Source organism: Ruditapes philippinarum, unplaced genomic scaffold (assembly GCF_026571515.1).
Source record: "Ruditapes philippinarum isolate M1 unplaced genomic scaffold, ASM2657151v2 ctg2914_1_1_1_1, whole genome shotgun sequence".
NCBI classification, from domain to species: Eukaryota; Metazoa; Mollusca; class Bivalvia; order Venerida; family Veneridae; genus Ruditapes; species Ruditapes philippinarum.
Genome location: NW_026856295.1, coordinates 44,941 through 66,109, shown reverse-complemented (window position 1 = coordinate 66,109; position 21,169 = coordinate 44,941). Strand labels below are relative to the sequence as shown.

The 21,169-nt window shown below is 33.1% G+C and overlaps 1 protein-coding gene across 4 annotated transcripts in view; it reads left to right on the top strand.

Moving 5' to 3' along the window:
• The window catches only part of LOC132746118 (uncharacterized), a 40,392-nt gene extending 20,222 nt beyond the window's left edge, over positions 1–20,170 (top strand). For all 4 annotated transcript variants that reach the window (XM_060735188.1, XM_060735187.1, XM_060735186.1 and 1 more), the window contains 17 exons: positions 548–971; positions 1,775–2,084; positions 2,367–2,430; positions 2,698–3,475; positions 4,112–4,317; positions 5,273–5,441; positions 5,992–6,216; positions 6,796–6,971; positions 7,315–7,425; positions 7,989–8,101; positions 8,630–8,776; positions 8,923–8,997; positions 9,696–9,995; positions 10,515–10,687; positions 15,403–15,561; positions 16,239–16,335; positions 17,735–20,170. In XM_060735188.1, coding sequence (XP_060591171.1) covers positions 548–971; positions 1,775–2,084; positions 2,367–2,430; positions 2,698–3,475; positions 4,112–4,317; positions 5,273–5,441; positions 5,992–6,216; positions 6,796–6,971; positions 7,315–7,425; positions 7,989–8,101; positions 8,630–8,776; positions 8,923–8,997; positions 9,696–9,995; positions 10,515–10,687; positions 15,403–15,561; positions 16,239–16,335; positions 17,735–17,847 — 3,640 coding nt within the window. In that variant the 3' untranslated portion in view covers positions 17,848–20,170. The remainder of the gene's footprint in view (positions 1–547; positions 972–1,774; positions 2,085–2,366; positions 2,431–2,697; positions 3,476–4,111; positions 4,318–5,272; positions 5,442–5,991; positions 6,217–6,795; positions 6,972–7,314; positions 7,426–7,988; positions 8,102–8,629; positions 8,777–8,922; positions 8,998–9,695; positions 9,996–10,514; positions 10,688–15,402; positions 15,562–16,238; positions 16,336–17,734) is intronic.
• The last annotated feature ends 999 nt before the right edge of the window (positions 20,171–21,169 follow it).

Below are 21,169 nucleotides of genomic sequence, written 5' to 3'. Positions count from 1 at the left end.
TGTCTACATCCACCTTAACCTGGAAAATTTCCCAGCATTCAGTTTTTTTTTTTTGAACTGTCCATTATCAATTTTGGGTAAGTCAAGATGAATGTAAAAGTTAGACACTGGTATAGAGCCTGGTCAGACTTTACAGATGCTCAGGTTGGCCTGGCTCTATACTGGTGGGAAAGTCTAGTAATTGGGTTCCAGAAGGAGCAAGAAAAGGGTTAAAAAAGGGAGTACAGATGAACACCTATCTCTTGTAATAAATGTTACAAACTAGCCTCATATTTGAATTTAGAACAATCCATTATTGATGATATTCATGATCATATTGCTTTAAATAAATCTAACATTTTCCAGTAAAGAGTTTGGTTTTGACGAGAGGTAGGCCTGGCTCAGTGTTACATTATTACTCTAGTTGTTACTGCTAGAGTTCTGTCTGTGTTATTTGTGTCACTATTTGTGAAGCTTAAGAGATAAGATATTTAATCAAAGTGATTTCTTTCTTTTAGTATTTGTGATAGTTTTTGTTTATGTTTATGCCTCATTTGAAATGTTACAGCGACCTTGATGTAGTAAGACCTGGGCCTACTAACAATCGCGCCTCTGTGGGTGGTAAAAATGGCAGCCATGTTCCTGTGTTAACCAAATCTGCAACTTCAGATGAGTGTGAGTCTCTGCGGAAACAAGTAGCGGACCTAAAGGCGCAAGTTCATCATCTACAGAACATGTTGAAAGCCACTGAGGAAACAGTACATCGCCAAACGCAAAAAATGAAACATTACAGAAATATGCTGATTGAGAATGGACTGTTATCTAGGTCAAGGTCAAACAGCGTATCTGATCTCCCTAGTGCCCGCGCTAACCGATCAATGACGAGAAAGATGTCGGCAGACTCAATATCTCCGAGAGGAAGAAGTTTGTCACCGACCCACGTTGGTAGGAGACAGCCTGAGAATTCGGAGGAATTTGAAAAACTTGTCAAGGTTTGTGGAATATAATATTGTTATATAATTACTTTTCAAGGTTTGTGGAATATAACATTGTTATATAATTACTTTTCAAGGTTTGTGGAATATAACTTTGTTATATAATTGCTTGTCAAGGTTTGTGGAATATAATATTGTTATATAATTACTAAGGTAATGATATAGTGTTTAAAGTCATTAAATTGCCGAGCCATTCATAAAGATCTGTTTTACTCAGAATTAGTTAATTTTCATTTCTTTTCTTCTGAGATTCTGATAATGCCCCCATAAAGTAACTGAAGTTATACTAAGTATGAGTTAGTATTAATTAAAATTTGATTTGTTATACACAATATACAGTCAGTTTAATGCATATGCTACTGTAGATTACTGGCTACACAGAAAATAATTTAAAATAAAAATAGAAATTTTAACTTTAAACTTATGATTCCATATTATTCAAAATTTATTACATATTCTTATAAAGTTGATTTATACATATAAAGTTAATTTATATGTATTCATATTAAATTGATTTATTACATATTTATATAAAGTTAATTTATTACATATTCATATTAAATTGATTTATTACATATTCATATAAAGTTAATTTATTACATATTCATAAAGTGATAATTTATTACATATTCATATAAAGATAATTTATAACATATTCATATAAAGTTAATTTATTACATATTCATAAAGTGATAATTTATTACATATTCATATAAAGATAATTTATAACATATTCATATAAAGTTAATTTATTACATATTCATAAAGTGATAATTTATTACAATTTATTACACAAACAGAACAATATTAAGCTGAAGGAGCAGGTAGAAGGATACCGACGTGTATTGAAGGTGTTCCAGAGTAGAAGTCCGAGCCCGAATGACGAGCTCGACAAAAGTAATGAGAAAATCTCGGACGATGCGGATACTGCTCCCATGAGCTTTGAGAGTGCTTCTTGTGTTCTGAAGAGCTGGTTTGAGATGTTGGACAAGTATCTGGTCGAGCGAAGTGAATCCCAGCTTCCGGCATCAAGTATAGAGGTTTCTCGGTTACGACGTGGTCTGGTGCAAGCTAGAGATGCTCTTAGGTCCATGTCTTGTTCAGCTTTAGGTATGTGGTGGTCAAATCAGTTTATGTTTATCTAACGCTTATACTTAGAAATGTAGGTTTGTGTATTTTGTATATTTAAAGCAAGTGCAAAAGAGCAAATCAAAATAAATGTAAATAAGTGTAATGTTTTCAGAACAAAATAAAATTGGTGTATTATGTATATGTATTCAAATCACAATAAATTGGTGTATAGATAAAATTAGTGTAAAACATTCAAATCAAGATAAAGTTGGTGTAATGCTTTCAAATTAAAAAGACTTTTGTGTACTGCTATAATTTCAGATCAAGATAAACTCAGTGAAGGAAGATTGTCACCAGATAGTGGCTGCTCAGATAATCCAACTAGGTAGGTTGATAAATGATGTTATATAAATTTATAGCGGATCCACCACTAAGTTTTAAAGTTGCTTAATCATTCTGCTTAAAATAAATTCATTATATATTTTAGGCAGATTTATATTGTATTCAATATCAACTGATGGCCCATCACCATTATAACAGTCGATCTTTTGAAATATGTAGACAGTTCAGCTCAACTTGACAATGAAAAAATGAGCATAATGTCACTTTAATGCATTGCAGGCTGATATAACTTGTACTTTATTTGTTCCAGTGCTCAAAACACGTTAAAGGAATCTCCTTCAAGCAGTCCCAAAAACAGGAAATCAACCAGTCCACAATTTACAGTAACCAGTCCAGACAGAGTTGCTAGACTGGTACAAAATGAGAGTCAGTCTAGAGAAACGTACAGACACGGAAGTGTGATCCCAAGTATGGGAAATATGAGCATGTTTAGTCATATAGACCCCAACACTAATGACACAAGTGTTTTCAGTACGGCCTCTGTAAAATCAAAGGCTTCTGATCTCCTGAGACCGGAACTTACTTCACCGCCAACATTGCCAAACTTAAGTCCAAGAGGAAATAGTTCTGTCAACCAACCGAAACATTTGCATAATAAACATTTGAATATCGACCAATGGGAGCAAAGCTTTATGCCAAAGTTACTAGATGAGTCATCCCTGGCTGATATAACAAACTTAGGACAGCAGTCGTTGATTCGATTTGAAGATATTTCTTTGTTGGACATTACATCGCAAGATAATCAGCATAACAAAACCTGTATGGCGGATATGAAGGAACAGATTAAAACACTGGAAGATATTATAAATAAGTACGAGATTCAGATACGTCAGAAGTCTCAACCGGATATGGACTCGTTACAACAGCAGCTTGCGGAGTTACGGCACTTGAGAATTCAATTAGAGAAGGCCCTGGCATGGAACGCGGCGTTAGAGAAACAGTTGATAGAGCTATATAATAGTTCCGAGTGTACCATACATGAACTCAGATCTAAACTGGAAGACAGTGAACATTGTGTCCTAGAAAAGGTAAACTCTTTCCTGAACTACTCATTAATACAATTTAATAGTTCAAGTTTTAGTAACCTTAAACTTTTTAAGAAAGATTTTAATTGACTGATTTATTTGCTTTTCTTTTTCCTGGAAATAGATTTGTATAATTCTTGTAGGTAGAAATGTTTAAAATTTTGGGACTAATAAGGGGAAAAGATACACTTGCATATTGAAAGCTGCATGAAGATTAATGTCAAGTATATTTTTGCCTTTCAAATTTCTTTAATTATACAATACATATGATAAGGCACCTGTGGCTGAGTGGTAAAGGTAGTTGACTTCAAACCATTTGTCCCTCACCACTGATGGTTGGAATACCGACAGGGACTTTAAATTCTTTCATGCGAGGAAGCTATCCAGCTAGCTTACGGAACATCGGTGGTTCTACTCAGGTGTCTGTTTTACCCGAAATAATGCACAAAAGGACAATTGAGGTCCATGTCCACCAGTTAAGCTGGTGCGTCGCCATATGACCTATACTGTGTCGGTGTGACAAAAACACAAACAAACAAACAATACATCAGAAGGTATTGAAACCAGTTTTGCTTATTTTATGTTTCATCATATCTCCTTTCGGGTTAAGATTTCACATTTCATATTATCTCCTTTCAGGTTAAGATTATCACAGAGAAGGAGAAGATTATCTCCGAAACTCGAATATCTCTTGGCCAATTTAAGGATAACTCTAGCAAGGCTCATGAGAGAGTTAAGTCCCTTGAAGATATGTGTGCACAGTTGAGAAATGCTGTGGAGCAGTATCAGAAAAGATGTTCCAAGCTGCAGGAAGACAATAAATCTCATATGGAAGCTGTATCTAGGTATGTTACAAGGAATTATGAATGTTACACATATATTTACACTATGTTTCAAGAAGTTTTAAACTAATTCACACAAGTTAAAAGTTTTAAACTTATTCACACAAGTTAATTTGTAGCGATACCCATTTCTGCAGGTAATAATTTTACCATGATAAATTGGAATGATAAACTTGCCATGCTGTCATTTTGTGCATTTGAAACGGTCCATGGTTATTTTGTAGTCTGTGTGCCTGAAGTAATGTATGGAATGGCTCCAAATGTGTTCCTTCATAAGTAATGCTGAAAAGTCACCTTACAACCTTGACTGTGTTGGTTTTACTTTAAGGGACTCCACTGAGGTATTTTGACATGATGGGACTGAGAATATTTTTTCCAGATAAATATACCATTTGATGTAGGTTTAGACAACTAATCTTTGTGCAAAATTTCAGATCATTTGCGCACTTCGTTTTTCCAGAATAATTATTCAGATTGTAAAAAAAATGACCCAAAAATGAAAAGCTTTTCACACAAATCTTGCTAAGAAAAGCATAAAAATATGATTTTCAATTCATTTCAAAGTATATTTCTTAACTATCTTTGCATATATTTCTGTAATTCTGTCATTTATGTAAGAAAATCAAATGTTATGTTTTAGGCTTTTAAACCTCAGTGGAGTCCCTTTAAAATCAGATTAAATCAGATAAAAAGAATATTATCTACATTCTTAACAAAACTCAACCTGTCAGTTTAGTATGAAAATAAAGAGAACGTTTTCTTATTAATTTTTCACCTGCCCTTTAGTATTTCATATATTGTTTGCTGTATGTGTGAATTATATGTGTATATTAAAATCGGACTAAAGCAGAAAAAAGAATATTATCTACATCCTTAACAAAACCCAACCTGTCAGTTTAGTATGAAAGTAAAGAGAACGTTTTCTTATTAATTTTTCACCTGCCCTTCGGTTTTTCAGATACCAGACGAGGGTCAAGGACTTGGAGAAAGATGCTGTAACTAGGTCAGAGCAGAGGTCACAGGCCGAGGCCTTGAGGTCACGTATTGATGAACTAGAGAGTGAGGTAGAAAGGAGGCAAGAAAATGAGCTCACATACAAGAAATATCTAGAACAGACTAGATCACAGGTATTGTCTTCATAGATATTTAATCTGGTAAACGTGGTTTTTTTTGGAGTAAAGTATAGTTGTTCTTTTATTGTTCTGATTTCAAGAAACATTTCTTTGTGTGGTTTTTATTTTGTGCTGGATATACAAAAATATTTATGTATATGCTTGCTGGCTTTTTCCTTTGTTCTTTGTTATGTCCTTCATTTTTCTTCTTTATTTTATCCTTGATTAAGTCCTTCATCATCTTCTTTGTCCTTCAGTCACTCTGTCCCTAATTTATTCATTTATTGACTGATGTTATGAATACCCGAGGTTTCAGGTTATTTGGGTCATTTCAAGGTCACTTCAACTAAAAATAGATTTTCTTACTTTTTCTAGTAGCTTTATTTAAGAAACATAACACCCATCAGTGTTGCAGATAGTCTTATTAGTGTTTCAGCTACACTAAATAATAGTTTTCTTGTATCAGATTCATACTGAATAACATCTCTCTGGCAGTTACATTTACGGGTATTACAAGTTTATGAATGCATTTATTTACATTTAATACGATGGTTTGTTGTACCAGGTGACCAAACTAACTGGCGAGCTTGATGAGACGAGAGCGGAGATGGACAAAAGTAATTCTGAACTGTACAATGTTAAGATGGAATTGGAAAACCTGCGAGATGTTGTAGAAGAGCAGAACCAACAGTTAGGTGACAAGACGACCCTTATAGACAAACTACAGACAGATATGAAGGTGAAGGACATTTGCCTGAATGAGCAAGACGCCCTCTGTCAGGATCTGACTGTAAGAGTTATAGATAGTTAACTTTACCTTACCTAATATGTGTAACATACTAATATGTGTAACATACATATCCTGTGTTGTAGTTTTAACTTTTTCTTTGGCTAGTTTGAACTGTAGAAAAACAGCAAATGAAAAAGGTGTAATGAACTCTTTTTGAAGATGAACAACAGTTTCTCTGTGGCCCAACTGAGCACTTCTTGACCTTGAAAGTAAAGGTTAACTTTTTGAATTCTATGAAATTTTACTACTGCTTAGTTATTTACTTACAGATTTGTAAATTATCATTAAAATTTATCATATGGAGACTTTCTGGTCAAATGATTCAACTTACAGCCCCTTGTGACTTTGGTGATTATGTCCACCAGGGACATTTGGGGTTAATGCCCACCAGGGACTTTGGGGGCTGATTAAGAGGAAGCTATCCAGTAAGCATAAAGAACGTCAAGGTGCCTGTTTGTGCCTTAAATAATGTACGAAGGTACATAGTGATGGCATCTTTCACCAGTAAGGCTTAAAAGTTGCTATATGCCTAGTACAGTGTGTGTGTAACTAAAAGACATTGTATTTATCAAATTGCAGTCAAAACTAGAGTGTGTAACAGCATCCGGCAGTAAATTGTCGAGTCAACTGGATCAACACCGTCAAACTTGTGCTAGTTACAAGAAACAGATCGAGGAACAGGACGCAGTCACCCAGGATCTGAAAGACCAAGTAGATCAGCTTAGAGATAAACTTGCTCAATCAATGCAACAAAGGTATGAATTGGTAAAATAGCCACTAAGTCAGCTATTGGAGAGATGATAAGTATTTATATTGGTTAAGAGGAAAAGACTTTTAGGCTTAGAGGTTAATCATATACCTCTCACTGTTGTTGAGGGGTTGAATTTAGATTTAGAGTTTGAGCTGTCTGACTTGCTTATAGATGGCAGGAGACTTAGGTAGCTGCTTGTTTTGAAATAATTCTTTTAAGATGGGTGTACCTGAGGTCTTTCTCTGCTGGTAAAGTTGGAAATATGCTATTAGACCTAAACAGTGTAAGACTTACAGATCTCATTTTTAGCCTTGAAATTAAAAAAAAATTACATCTTTCTTTTTCAGAGAATCTCAAGATAAGTTATTGCAGGAGAAAGATGATATGTTGAAGGAGACAACAAAATTAAATGAGAAATACGTTTATAACCTTAAAGTTCGTTACAAACAGTGTCTCAAGTAAGTTTTTAACCTTTTTTTTTACTTTTGTTTTATCTTATTCAGAATAATTATAACAGAAATTATTTTCTTGCAGAATTATTATTTTGGCAATGTGGTGTTTCATTTTCTTGCAAAATTATTATTTTGGCAATGTGGTGTTGTTTTTTTTATGGTAGTTGTGGGAGATAATATAATCAAACCAATTATTAATGCTCATTTAACTTCTATATCCTTACTCTTACCAGGCTAAATATCATAAATGGATTTGACAATCTTTCACACTAGCCAAAACTATCAATATTTAGAGAAACTTTTTCAAAATATGTTCTTACAAAATATCAAACAGTGCAGACCATGATGAGATATCATGGATGTACAGGCTGATACTGGTTTGCACTGGTTACATTGGTAGAATCTTTTGTAGGTTAATATTTTATCTATGAACAAGGGCTGAAAAAAACTAACTCTAACCCAGCTATTTAAAGAAAATAATTAACACACATTCTGAAGATAGGAATGTTACCCATTTTCTTTGAAAATAGATATAAGTGTAATAATTCAAGAGGAAATTTTTGTTACAGTTACAAGAAAGAGCTAGCTGAGACAAAGAAGAAGTGCGAGGATACAAGTGTGTTAAATAACACACTACAGACAGAACTTTCTGTGAGACAACAACTGATGGAGAACCAGGGTGGTATGTGTGTCTACTTGTTTTGTTACCTTTATAACCCTAACAGTCCTTGACCATTAGAGTCAATGACAATAAGAGTCTTTGGCCATAAGTGTCTGTGACCTTTACAAACTTTGGCAACAAATACATGGTTGTTTGCATTATTGCTTGCTCAATTTTGTGCATACATGTCCGTTAGTTACTGATTTAGAATATCTGATGAAACACTGGGGGCCATATACAAAATGTTGAAGATTATATTAAGAACCTAATTCTTGCTGTTGTGGGTTTGAATTCTTCATATTGAATTTTTTAATGTCAGTAAGGCATCTAACCAGCTAGCTTACAGAATGTCAGTGGTGTTTCTTAGGTGCATAGTCAGCTCATTTTCCAGAAAAGCTGGAAAGTTGCCATATTACCTAAACAGTGTTGGTCTGACTTGAAAAAAAAATTCATTAATAAAAAATAGATCAAGATCTATGTAATGTTATATCACTTTCAAAACTAGTGATGTCATATGATGATTATGATAATTATTATTTATGTGTACAGACATGTTGACGGATGATGACAAGCATAAGATGATCCAGCAACTGTTGAACGAGCTTCGACTAGCCAGTTTACAGATGACGAAGATTCTACAACAGAACGAGAACATTAAACAGAAAATGACCGAACTTATAGAGCATAAAAAACAAGGTATGTATAAGCAATGTTGTCTGAAATGTAGAAACTTCTGAAATATGCTTTGGCAAAACTGCAGTAACTTGTATGAGATAAAGAACAACTTGCAGTCAACCCTCGAAATTTTATATATGAATTATAATAGTAATGTGTATTTTCAGAATTAAACAGGATAGGTGGAGATAAACCCGGGGGTCGTAAAAGCAGCGAAAGTGTGGATAGACTTAGCTTTGAAGGTATGTTTATTTGACTGATGAATATTTTTGTAAAGATGATATTCATGTGTGTCTTTGTAAACTAAATGATGAAACCTGCTGGAATTGAAAACAATATGTTGTTTATATAATAAAAACTGCTAGTATTGCAGTTTATATGGTAAAAAATGCTAGTTTTACAGTTTATTTGGTAAAAACAGCTAGCATTGCAGTTTATATGGTAAAAACAGCTAGCATTGCAGTTTATATGGTAAAAACAGCTAGTATTGCAGTTTATATGGAAAATACTGCTAGTGTTGCAGTTCATATGGTAAAAACTGCTAGAATTTTAACAATAAGCTGTTTATAAGTTACATCTGCTAAAATTGCGACTGTTTATACATTGATAGAGTGTAATGTTATATTTAGCTGTTTTCACCTGCACATTCTAATTACCCTGCCAAATATCTGAAATGAACTTGTCCATCTTTCAATCTGGACAAAACCATTCATCATTTTTAGGGAGAAATTTGAAAATATGTACTGAGGGAATAGTTAAATAATGCAGACCATGATCAGATTCCACAAATGTACAAGCTAAAAAATATTGCCACTCTAACAGGCTAAGGGGTAATGGCAAGAGATAGTTTATATGACTCAGCCCCCTCCCCCAAGTATGCTTTGTTTCTGTACATTTATTAAATGAGAATTAATTAGAGAGTGTTTGTTTGTTAATACAGATACGGGAGATGACAGCTTTGGTAGTAATCAGACATGGCCACTGTATGACGACCTTACTGATGGTTTACCACGCACCGATAATCTCTCGTCTAGTCTGCCACTAGGATCGAGGAAGAGTGGTTCTCGACATCAGGAAGACAAAAACCCATTGGAGCCTTACCTGATTAAACAGACATTAAAAGAGGTACCAGCAGGGGGTTCGGGGAATCAGTTCAGTGTGCCGGGACCGATATACAAACAGGGCATTACCGATGACTGTCTCATGTATAACGTGAATGACTCTCCGAAATATTTACAAGGTAAACATTATTCTCTAATTATAAATGCACAAGTCCAATACTTGTGTGTTTAAAATAGTTATGAAGTAGGCTTTTGGGGACTTTTTTTTCTCAGGTGTGTGCTAGTATCTGAAATACTGCAGAAAGGGGCATTTTGAGTTCTTCCTCTTTAACAGTAAGCACTGGAAATTTACCATTTGATCATGCCAGTTTATTGTTACCCCAAGACAAAAGAGATCCTGATTTTATTTTTAGACCTGGCTTGCATTATTTTTGGACAGGCCAATTTTAATTATGACTAATTAAATAGTTTATCAGGCATGTATCCAACAGGCTTAAGTAAGGCATCGTTTATTACAGACATGGCTTACTTCAGGCATATTTTCAACATGCTTATTATATTCATAATATAACACAGGCATGGCTTACACTATGTCACAAGGAATATTAATCACATGATGATTTTTGCTGTAGTTGTTTTCATTACAGTTGAACCAGAAATCATTGTTGTATATACAGTGAGAAATATCAATGTTTCAGGTTTGACACAGGTAAAGATTGACTCAGACATGAGGTCATTGTTTGCAATAGGTATGATCGATCATTTTGAGAAGCTACGCAAAGAAACAAACGAGAGCAGCGTGATATTGAAGGGTTTATCTACACGAGTCACTGAACGTCTCAAGGTGTTCAATACCATGCCGGCACTTGAGGTAATCCTTTAAACTTGAAATTGCTAGACTTCATTTGTAGTTATTCGCAAGTGTCCGAGACACACGGATATAGTTTGATAACCATTTTTTATTCACATTGTTTTCATTTCATTTTAACTTGTCACATGATTCGTAACATGACTTGTCTCATAACTTATCACATGTTTTTGTATGATTTTCTATCACATGATGTAATCACATGACTTGTCACATGACTTAAACTCATTATCACATTCTATGCTTAAGGTGACAACGGAGTCAATTATCACTGAAAATACCTAAAATGAGATTTTTTGCTAAGTAGATTTATCAACCTTTTCTGAACACATTCGTGATTTAATTTTGGAAGCAGTTAGTCCAAAAAATGTGTTTTTAAACGATTTAAAACGGTACCTATACTATTTGTATCTGCTATTCGCGTAACCTGTCGATTATCGATAACGCTCCGCCCCCTGTTGAGGCATCAATGAGGGAAATCGGTAGTTCCATATATCCGTGAATTACAGGTCCATACTGGTCCATACTTCTCGTAATACATGTATCGTTCATCTACCGTACATCTTTTATGAATATCTCAACATTAAGCCTTTTTTATAAATTAAGAAATTGTCGGCCAATGTACGTAACATAATGTATGAAACATAAATAATTAAGCATAGCGGCAAAATGTAGTTGCTAAAATATCCATAATGTGTGAAAATAATTTGTCTGTCCCGTTAATCTGATATATATTACATTGAGTTGATAGACTTTTGTACGGATTCAAGGACTTACTTTACATTCAACCTCGTTTTCTAACAATGTCAAGTAAAACAACAACAGACGACATTTTTTATGTGAACGCTTATATGACTTGTGGTAAGGTGTCCCTGACAAATTTCTAAACCATTTTAGATTGTCTAAGGATGATTATTTCTCTATGAATAAAAAAAGATATTAAAATATATTCTCAGTGAAAATAAATTGTTCGCCAGTAAATCCGACACAGTACTAATAAATCTGGGACAAAGTATGAAATTTATCGTCTATCCCGGAAGAAACTGGATCTCTATTCCATGCATAGATGATATTCATGATTATAGAAGTCAAGAAGGCCACATCATAATGATCGAGCAATACCTTTTATTTCTATTAAAATATGTGAAGCATTATCAATTTGGTGGAAAAAATATATACTATCCCGTTCTTATTTGTACATCTACTATGGACTTTAAAAGACTGTCAGAAGCTCAGTTTTTTGTTATTTTGCTTTATATTTTAACGGAATTTCATACACGAATACACAGGCAGAGTGACACTGGTATAATACAATAATAATGCTGATGATAATAATAATAAACTTCAAATAGGAAACAATTAAATACCCCGCTAGCGGTGCGCAAATGCGTTCCATTTGCCCCCACTGAGTGCCTCAAATTTTACCGATAGTCACGTGACATGTGCGACAGATACCAGACAGAACAGTAAATCACGTTAAGAATTGAAGAAATTTCGGCTATAAACTGATATTAATAAGCAGCTTTTTAATTGGTCAGATGTCACTGGGTCATAAAATGTTGTTAGAGTATGTTACCGCAACTTGTGACCCTCTCTGGTGCGATATTTGTGTATTATGCAATTATTTAGCGTGAAACGCAGGGGTCCGAGAGAGAACAGCCGATTTATGACACTTCGTTTGATGCGGGTCGGACTAACTTTGAATCGGCATAACTTTTTTAATAATCAAGCAATTAACATGCGGTTTAAAGCACATGAAAGGAAATTCATTTACGGAGGGAACCGTGTCAGGGATTTTTGTTTACTCAATCAGCTACTTAATTATCTTTAATTACGTAATATGTATGGTGAAAAAAGTCGCATAAAATATTTGACGTTACGTAATATTTTTTTGAGAAAAGATATAAAAAATTTGAGACACGGTTCCCCAGATAATATAAGTATGGTTATTTTCCAAAAGTTTGATGACAAAAAAATAAAAAATGACTTTGATATGACGATTTAAAATTTTAGGATTTTTATTCAAAATCAATCATTTACAAAGGCATTATTTTCAAATATGTTATTTTTTATGATGATCAACGACATTTAATGCACAAAGATTAAATGAATAACAATTATTACTAAAATAACTTGGTTTAAATGACATTTATGTGAGTACCACGGAAAGTGTCTGTTGTCACCTTAATCTTTTTAACCTGTTCATTAAAATTTGTCGTACAAACACAAAACTTTCGGGCAGTATTAATTGTCTTGTGTGCGACAATATCTGCAGGTGCTTTGCGTATATAAGTTGGTACCCAAAACATAGGACGGTTCCCTAATATTCATAGGGACTCTGTAAATATTTGATAACAAAATGATTCTGTATTAATGCTAGTATAAAATATGTCATTATAACTGCTAGAGATATAGATACTTAAAGAATGTCATCTAAAGTTTTGTTTATCATTTATTTAAAATATGGACTTTTAAATTATCTTCTGAGGAAAGAAAACTGTGAGTCATTCTGCAAATTTGCCGAACTTTATGATTTTATGCTAGCATTTACAATGTACATTAATATTATATATCAAACAATCTGTTTCACGTTATTATCACCAATTTTGTCATTGTTTTCTTTGTCACAGATGATCAAGGTAACATAACCAAACAAACTGCTAGTATATATTGCTGTATCACCACCATACATGCATGCCATCACTAAAATAACTTATCAACGTTCTTATCTAACAAAAATTGTGAATGTTTTATCTAAAGGGATCATTCTGGAATATCACTGAGAAAAATTTCAGTGTTTGGCCAATATTAAAGCTATTGGGCCAATATGAAAGCAGAGAATTTCTTGTTTAGGGTCAATATGCAAGTGAGAGAAATTCTTCTTTTGGGCCAATATTAATTTGAGAGAAATTTTCTCATGGGGCCATTTTTACAGTGAGGGAATTTCTTTTATTGGCCAAATATGAAACTTAGAGAATTTATTTTGTTTGGCCATTACTAATGTGAGGTAAACTGTAATTGGGCCAATATGAGAGAATTCCATAATTGGGCCAATATGAAAGTGAGGGAATTTCTTTTATTGGGCCAATATAAATGTTAGAAAATTTATTTTTTTTAAGGCCTTTATAAAAGTTGGAGAAATTCTGTCATTGGGCCAGTATTAAAGTGAGAGATTTTCTTTTATTCTGCCAGTATGAAGAAATAAATGGAAAGAACTGTAGTGTTAAAGTAGAGATTTTATTCAGAAGGCGTGGGAATTTATTTTACACTTAAACAATTTTATTATACAGGGTAAATCGTTTAGTTATTTTGATGAAATAACATGCCAATATCACAAACGTTATAATATCACACTAAAGAATGATCCCTCAGTATATGTGCAGTAGTTAAGTCAAAGTGGGTTGAAATATATGTATGTAATCATCAATGTTGCTAGATTTATATGTGGGACAGCATGTGGTTCATTTTGTCCAATCCATCTCTGTACTTTGTGGAGAAGTTGCCTCTGACAAAAAAGACCAATTGAATTGTTCCTCACTCATGCATGACAGACTTTGAATTTACATACATGTGAACTCTCCCACTTTTAGCGGGAGACTCCCACTTTCTGCAGCCATATTTTCAAAGATTTATCTTAAAATAAGGGGTATTTTCACAAATTAAAGAAATCTCCCTATTTTTTATGTCAGAATTTCCTTCTTTGTTTAATGTTAATTCTAAAATCTCCCTCTTTTTGAAGAAAAATCTCCCACTTGATCATAAAAAAAAATTCACATGTATGAATTTATAAATAATGAATAGTCTTTAACCATTTTGTCTTCGTATTGAATGCTATGGGGGGAATTTGTCGAGTTGAAATTCTGCAAAGTCGGGCTTGAACCTGCAGACTCGGCTCGCTCTACACCGATCCCAGAGACCTTGTTTATACCACATCTAACCAGATAACTAAATGAAAATACCCTATTTACATAGGATGGTGAAGGTTTTATTGCTTGTACATGTACATATTTTACTATGCCTTGATAAATGAATGAATTGTGGCATGTGATGAATCTAAGCATGTTTGATCCTTTCAACAGATTAGTTGAAAAAAAAAAAATTTGGTATTTAGAAATAGTGTATTTTATTTTGGTCATGCAAAGTGCATTTTTTTGTGCATGTGCACTACAACAAGTGCATTAAAGAAATGGTGAATTCTTTGTAGTAGCTGTTGCACATATAATTTTATGCCAACAAGTTATTCTTTAATAAACTTTAAACAGATGACTTTATGTTCACATCATATTTATAATTACTAAGTAAAAATCTGCCTATACCACATGACTTATTTGATCTCTGGGGGCAGAAAACCAATACAAAAGATAATTCAGGTATATTTTCTTCCATAAAATTTTAGATACTAATTACTTATTATTTTTAGGAGGAAAACTTTGAAGCCTGCTCATGTTAGTTAGTTATGAACATTTTTTAGAATGAAAATTTTTTTTTCAAAATGAAATTGTGTGTAATTAATACAGTTTCACTTTAAGAACATATAAAAGAATGTTAGGATACATTAAGGAATATATACAAAAAAATTGAGATGACAATGAGTGTGTCAGATAGCATAAGGGAAAGTCACATGACACTGTAAGGCCCTGTTGTAAGGGCAGACTGAGCCTTGAAATACGAAAAAATCAGGGATTTTTTATTTACAGTTTTAATTTGTGTTATTACAGAGTAAAGAATATGGTATAATGAAGGAGATATCCTATGCTGTGGAGAATCTGCGTATCTGTTGTGACAGTCAGCTCTCTCTAGTCGGCTTCTTCTGGACGAGTGAACTACCGTGTCCGAACGAGCGCGGGGAGTTTGTAAACCAGAAGCTCTTGGATCGGGTAAATATGATAAGAATAACTAAGATTGCCAAATATGCTTTAATAAATGTTTGTTGAATTAAGATAATTAAACTTTTATTAATATTCATATCATCAGGAAAATGACATGTTTGTGATTCTATGAGTACGAAGTTTTTTTATTTCCTTTAATTTTTTTAACGGGACTAATTTTTTTTCTTGAGTGGAAACTATGATTCCAATGCAGGAAAGTAGTTGTTCTTGCAGTATCTGAAAATGACTGATTAATTAGTAGTACCACTAGTACTATAATATCATTTATCAATTTGCCATTGTATTTAATTAATGTGAAAAAATGAAGCATTTACAAAACAGAAAGCTTATGAAAATAAAATTTAGAATAAAAATGAAAAAAAAGGTTGAAAGTGTATAGTCTTTCCTGGTAATAGACATTATCCGGAGCTTGGCAAATGTGGGGTTTTTCCCAGCTAATCTGTAGGTACAAACTTTTACTGTTAAAGCTTCACGATGCACTACCTGTCGCAATAGATTAATTAACCTATGATGTAACCTGTGGTGCATATTTTCGAAGTTGTAACTGTAAAGCTTTGTTTGTACCAACAAATTAGCGGAGAAAAACCGAAGATATTCTTAATTGCGGAGTAAGTCTATTGGTAAAAATGTTATGTTAAAATGGTTGTTTTGATGATTTTGTTTAGAATGCTTTGTTGAGGGAAGAAGTGAGCAGATTGAGGGAGAAGTTAAATAAAGACAGCAATGGTCTGCAGAGAAGTGAGGACATGATCTGTGAAAGATGTAAGATCTATTTTCTACTCTGTTCAATCCTCAAGTTGTTATGTTATTAGCCAATGCCAACCACCAGTATAGAGCCAGGCCAGCCTTTATGCCTCTGTAGTGTGGACAGGGTCTATACTGGTGGCAGCTCAATTTTTGTGTACTGGTATTTTGATATTTAAATACCTTAAACATGGAATGGACTGTTCCAAATTCAAAGCAAAGTCATTACGTAAGATTCAGCAGGTTAAGTGTTAACTGTATATTAAAGTTTTCATGCCTCTTAGGCCAAGTGGTTTATTCTTGTTACAACACACAGACACTGTATAAACCGTATGGCAATTTTCCATAAAAAAAAATATATATCTTAAGTGCCCTACCTTATATGCACTGTTATTTAATTCACAGCAGGCTTTTTGAAGCACAGTAGAGAGGCAAGTTATAATTATTTGAAGTAAGCAACCACAATCATTTGGGTAATCTAGGCTTCTCATGGTTGTTAATGTCAGTGATTTTGAAATTTCCTTTTATTTACAACGGACATAAAAATGTTTTTGTTTTCTTTCTGTGAGAGAGCCCTTGTGCTAGGTTATGACATGTTGATGTCAATTGCTATTGTTTGCTCCCCCCACCATCACCCCCCCCTGAAAAATATACTGAGCAGGGTTCATACAGTCTTAAAAAGTGCTTAAATTTGAGTCCCTTTCTTAAAAAGTGCTTAAAAATGAAAAAAAGTGCTTAAAAGTCCTTGAATTTGATTACTCTCTTGAAAAGTGCTTAAAAAGTGTTTAAATATGCTGAAAATGTGCTTGAAAATTTGAAACACAGAATAACATAGTTTCGATAAAAATTAACAAAGTAAAAAGAAAATGATCCAATTTAGTATCAAAATCAATAAAATGTTTACTCAAGGTAACAGTAAGTGGGCAAATTGCAGTTGTTTTGAACTAATCTGTATTTGATGACCCTTTCTTGTTCTTCTATAAATTCCTTAAAATTGTGGTCAGAAAATGTGTATTCAACAAAAAATGGCAAATAAACTTCCCATCTTCGATTGAAAATTGTGTTGTTATATGTGCAACAAATGTGCTTGAAAAATGGAAAACATGCTTAAATAGTGCTTAAAAAGTCCTTGAATTTTGGCATTGGAGATCTGTATGAACCCTGCTGAGGTCTCTCTTTACTCATAATTAGAACTTGAAAAGTGTTTGTGTAAGTGAAAGCTAAAACAAATCACATACTCAGATAGTATGACAGTTAACTGAAGTGCCAACTTGTTTCAGATACGATGCAATACTGTATTCAATAAGAAGCAAATTGTTACTTAGAAAAGTTTAATTTCTGAAGTTAATTACAAGTTGTATCATTCATCTACTTTCAGTATTCTTTGAATGTAATATTTCTTGTATTTTTTTTTCAGTGGAATCTACATTAAATGTAATTTCCCATGCTAGACACAATTTGGAGCACCGCCAACAACAGCATCGACCAAACAGCCCTTATAGGAGCCCGTCTCGTAGTCCCCGCAAATAATCTCTCCCACCAAAAAATGTAAATATTGTGAAGTGAGACGGATTAAGATGTGTCCTTAGGATCCAAAAGTTGTTATAGCCGAGGGGATAAAGATGTGTAACTTGTGAAAAACTGACATTACTGGTCTTCCATATTTCTCTAATTTGCTAATGTGCCAATAAAGAAGGTTGAAATATTTAATATATGAAGACAATTGGAAGATGATTATTTAAAATGGTGATTTCAGCATCTCTACAGGCAGAAAATCTTTGATAGTAGTGCTTTACTGTTGCAAAAAAAATGTATATCCAACTTATGAAGGATTACAGATTGATGTTGAAAAGAATTTGGAACACTTTAGCTTTATATTGATAGGAAACATGTTGATAATTCTATTTATAACCATAGAAGGTGATAAGTAGAGTAAAATACTAAGGTTGAATTGATAAAAGGATAAAAAGTGAAGTTTAGATCTATGTAGCTAAATTGTGATAATGACATGAACCTCATGTTCTCATCTATAAGTCACATTTTTTAAGTCAAAAAGTGAGTAAGGAAAAAGGGGGAGCGACTTATAAGAGGTTCATATCTTTTTTTTGGCGCATTTATATTGTGGATTATGAAAAATTGAATTGTGATATATTGTATGTGTGTGTATATATATATATGTATGTATATTTATAAAATGTTGTAGTGCTTATAAACCTTTTTGCCAACAGTTCATGATATTATAATGTAAATAAATCATCATTTTGTTTTCATAGTAATGTCTTCCACCGACTGACTGATGCCAAAATTTTCTTGCACTTAATGTTTTTTCTACATTTTTTGTCACATATGTTACTTTGTTCATATATTGTTAATTTTGTACAGAAGTATTTTGAAAGGTTCTTATAAATTTGCCTACTCAAATTTTATAGAATGGCCTAAATACAACTTTAAAAAAAATGTTTATAAGTAAAAAGCCTAATATTGGTAATTGCCTCATATATTCATTTTACATAATTGTGGTACAGCATTGTCTTCCATAAAGATTTTTTATAAAATTTTCACATAGGGACTACCTGTTGCTCAAATATAGATAGGAGAAAGAGTTAGAAAATAGATTGTCTCGCCATGTTAAAGGGTTTTAAGCTAGATGAGGCTATTTGCATTCTGTCATCCATTTTGTTTATATTTTGATTTAAATCATACCTTTACTTTATACAGCGTAAGGATAACATTTGTTAAATTGTGATCATGCGGGTAGGAAAGATGCAAAATCATATATCACTCAACCCACTAAAAACAGCAGTACAATATTTTGTTAGGGAACTGTATAATCTGTACTCAGTAAGGGAATTTTTTCTCTTACATAATTCACAAGTGTTAACAGAAAACCACCACCAGATATGTACCGTTTTATTTTGTGTATGCTTTTTGTTTCTTTTTTAAATTTAATAGATCTTTTTTCCTTTTATAGTTTAAAACCCTTTAACATTGCATTTATATCTTCATCAAATAGATAATGACAAAGTTCATTGTACATAAACCATTCAGGTCATTGTTATAAATTAAAGTTGGTCATTCCTGACAGTCTCGACATTTTTAAAGAGTTCTGTTGGAATAAAGACCCTATGGTGCTTCACTGTATTCATGTATTTACCTATGACATTAATCAGTAAAACCCATTGTGTGTCATATTTAAAGTAACACACCTCCAAATTGCAAATTTTGTAACCAAGGACGTCATGCGTTTTAAGAATAAGACATTCAACCATTTTTGCACCAAGCCTATGATTGAATGCACGCTGCTTTTTGAGCTGAATCAGACAACGTAATGCAATATTAGTACCTGAAACTATTTTGCTCCGACTATTTCAATATCCTTTACATAGAAAGTTAGCTCAAAGCTACCATTTTATAAGCAAATTTATTTAGAAAATACATTGCAAGCTTTGGATTTATTTAATATGTTTAAACCAGTTTGCCCTGCAAAGTTCCCTACCATAATTTCCCCTTAAAGTACCCCATTTCCCATTTTCATGCCCTTCAAAGTACCCCACCATTATTGCCCATCAAAGTACCCCACCATAATTGCCCCCCTTAAGACAGCTTCATTTTGTAAATACATTGCTTTATTTATATATTTCTTACATGCATTTCATCAGCCACCTTTCTTACCCCTCCTATTAACTCATTTCTTGTATAAAAATGCTAATCAAGTTTTGTAATGTTTTTGCCTGGTTTCGTCCTCTTTGTGAATATTTTCATTTATTTCATTGCTTAAATTGTTTCATTTTTCACGATAACTGACATTCTGTTTAAAAAATGTTTGATGAAGTGAAAAAAAAGGGAGTATAAAACAATATGTATTTTTTTCAGGGGCTTTTTTTCATACAGAAAGTTCCTTTTTTATTTGGCCTACTCATTTCTTTTTTTGTTTTTTTTCTTTTTCCAAAAAATGTTGATTTGAAAAAAAGTAGGCTATTTGGACCATTTTGTTTTATACGGGGTTTTACTTATGATAAAACTTTGTTTAAAAAAATTCATACATTGAAATCTTTTGAATGCTATTTATATGTAAAAATTTGACCAACGCTATGAACCCAAAAACAAAAAAAACTTATTTTTTGTTAATTTGTTTTTTATTATTTTAAAAAAGTAAAGTATTTTCAACTACTTTACCCTCCCCAAGCTGCAAGGTTGTTTGTTTTTAATATTCCAAAAGGTTTCATTTGAATGAAGAAGAAGGGTTTTTTGGACCCAAAGTTTTTTCCCTTTAATACTGCTTTTTAATAATTTCCGTTTTATTTTTTGAAAAGTTGTGGAACAGAAATAACCATAATTTTTCCCCAAAAGGGGGGAGCATTTTGCGTAGATTTCCTCAATTTTTTTCCGTAGGAAATTCTTTTGAAGCAATTCCAAAAAGGGATGGAAAATTTTGCTTAAAAAACTTCCAGGATGAAAAATAATGTGTGATGGATAAAGGAAGGAAATTTTTTGCTTGGACAAATTTAACGAATTATGCCCTTTGTGTTTTTAGAATTGGTGCAATAGGGGAATTTTTCAAAATTTGGTGCGGAAAGAGGAATTGTCAAAAATTGGTGCGGAATAGGGGAAATTGTACTGGTGAGGGAATTGGTAAATTGGTGCCAGAATGAGGGAATTATCTAAATTGGTGCCGGTATGAGGGAATTGGCTAAATTGGTGCTGGAATGAGGGAATTGTCTAAATTGGTGCTGGAATGAGGGAATTGTCTAAATTGGTGCTGGAATGAGGGAATTGGTACTGGAATGAGGGAATTGGCTAAATTGGTGCCAGAATGAGGGAATTATCTAAATTGGTGCCAGAATGAGGGAAT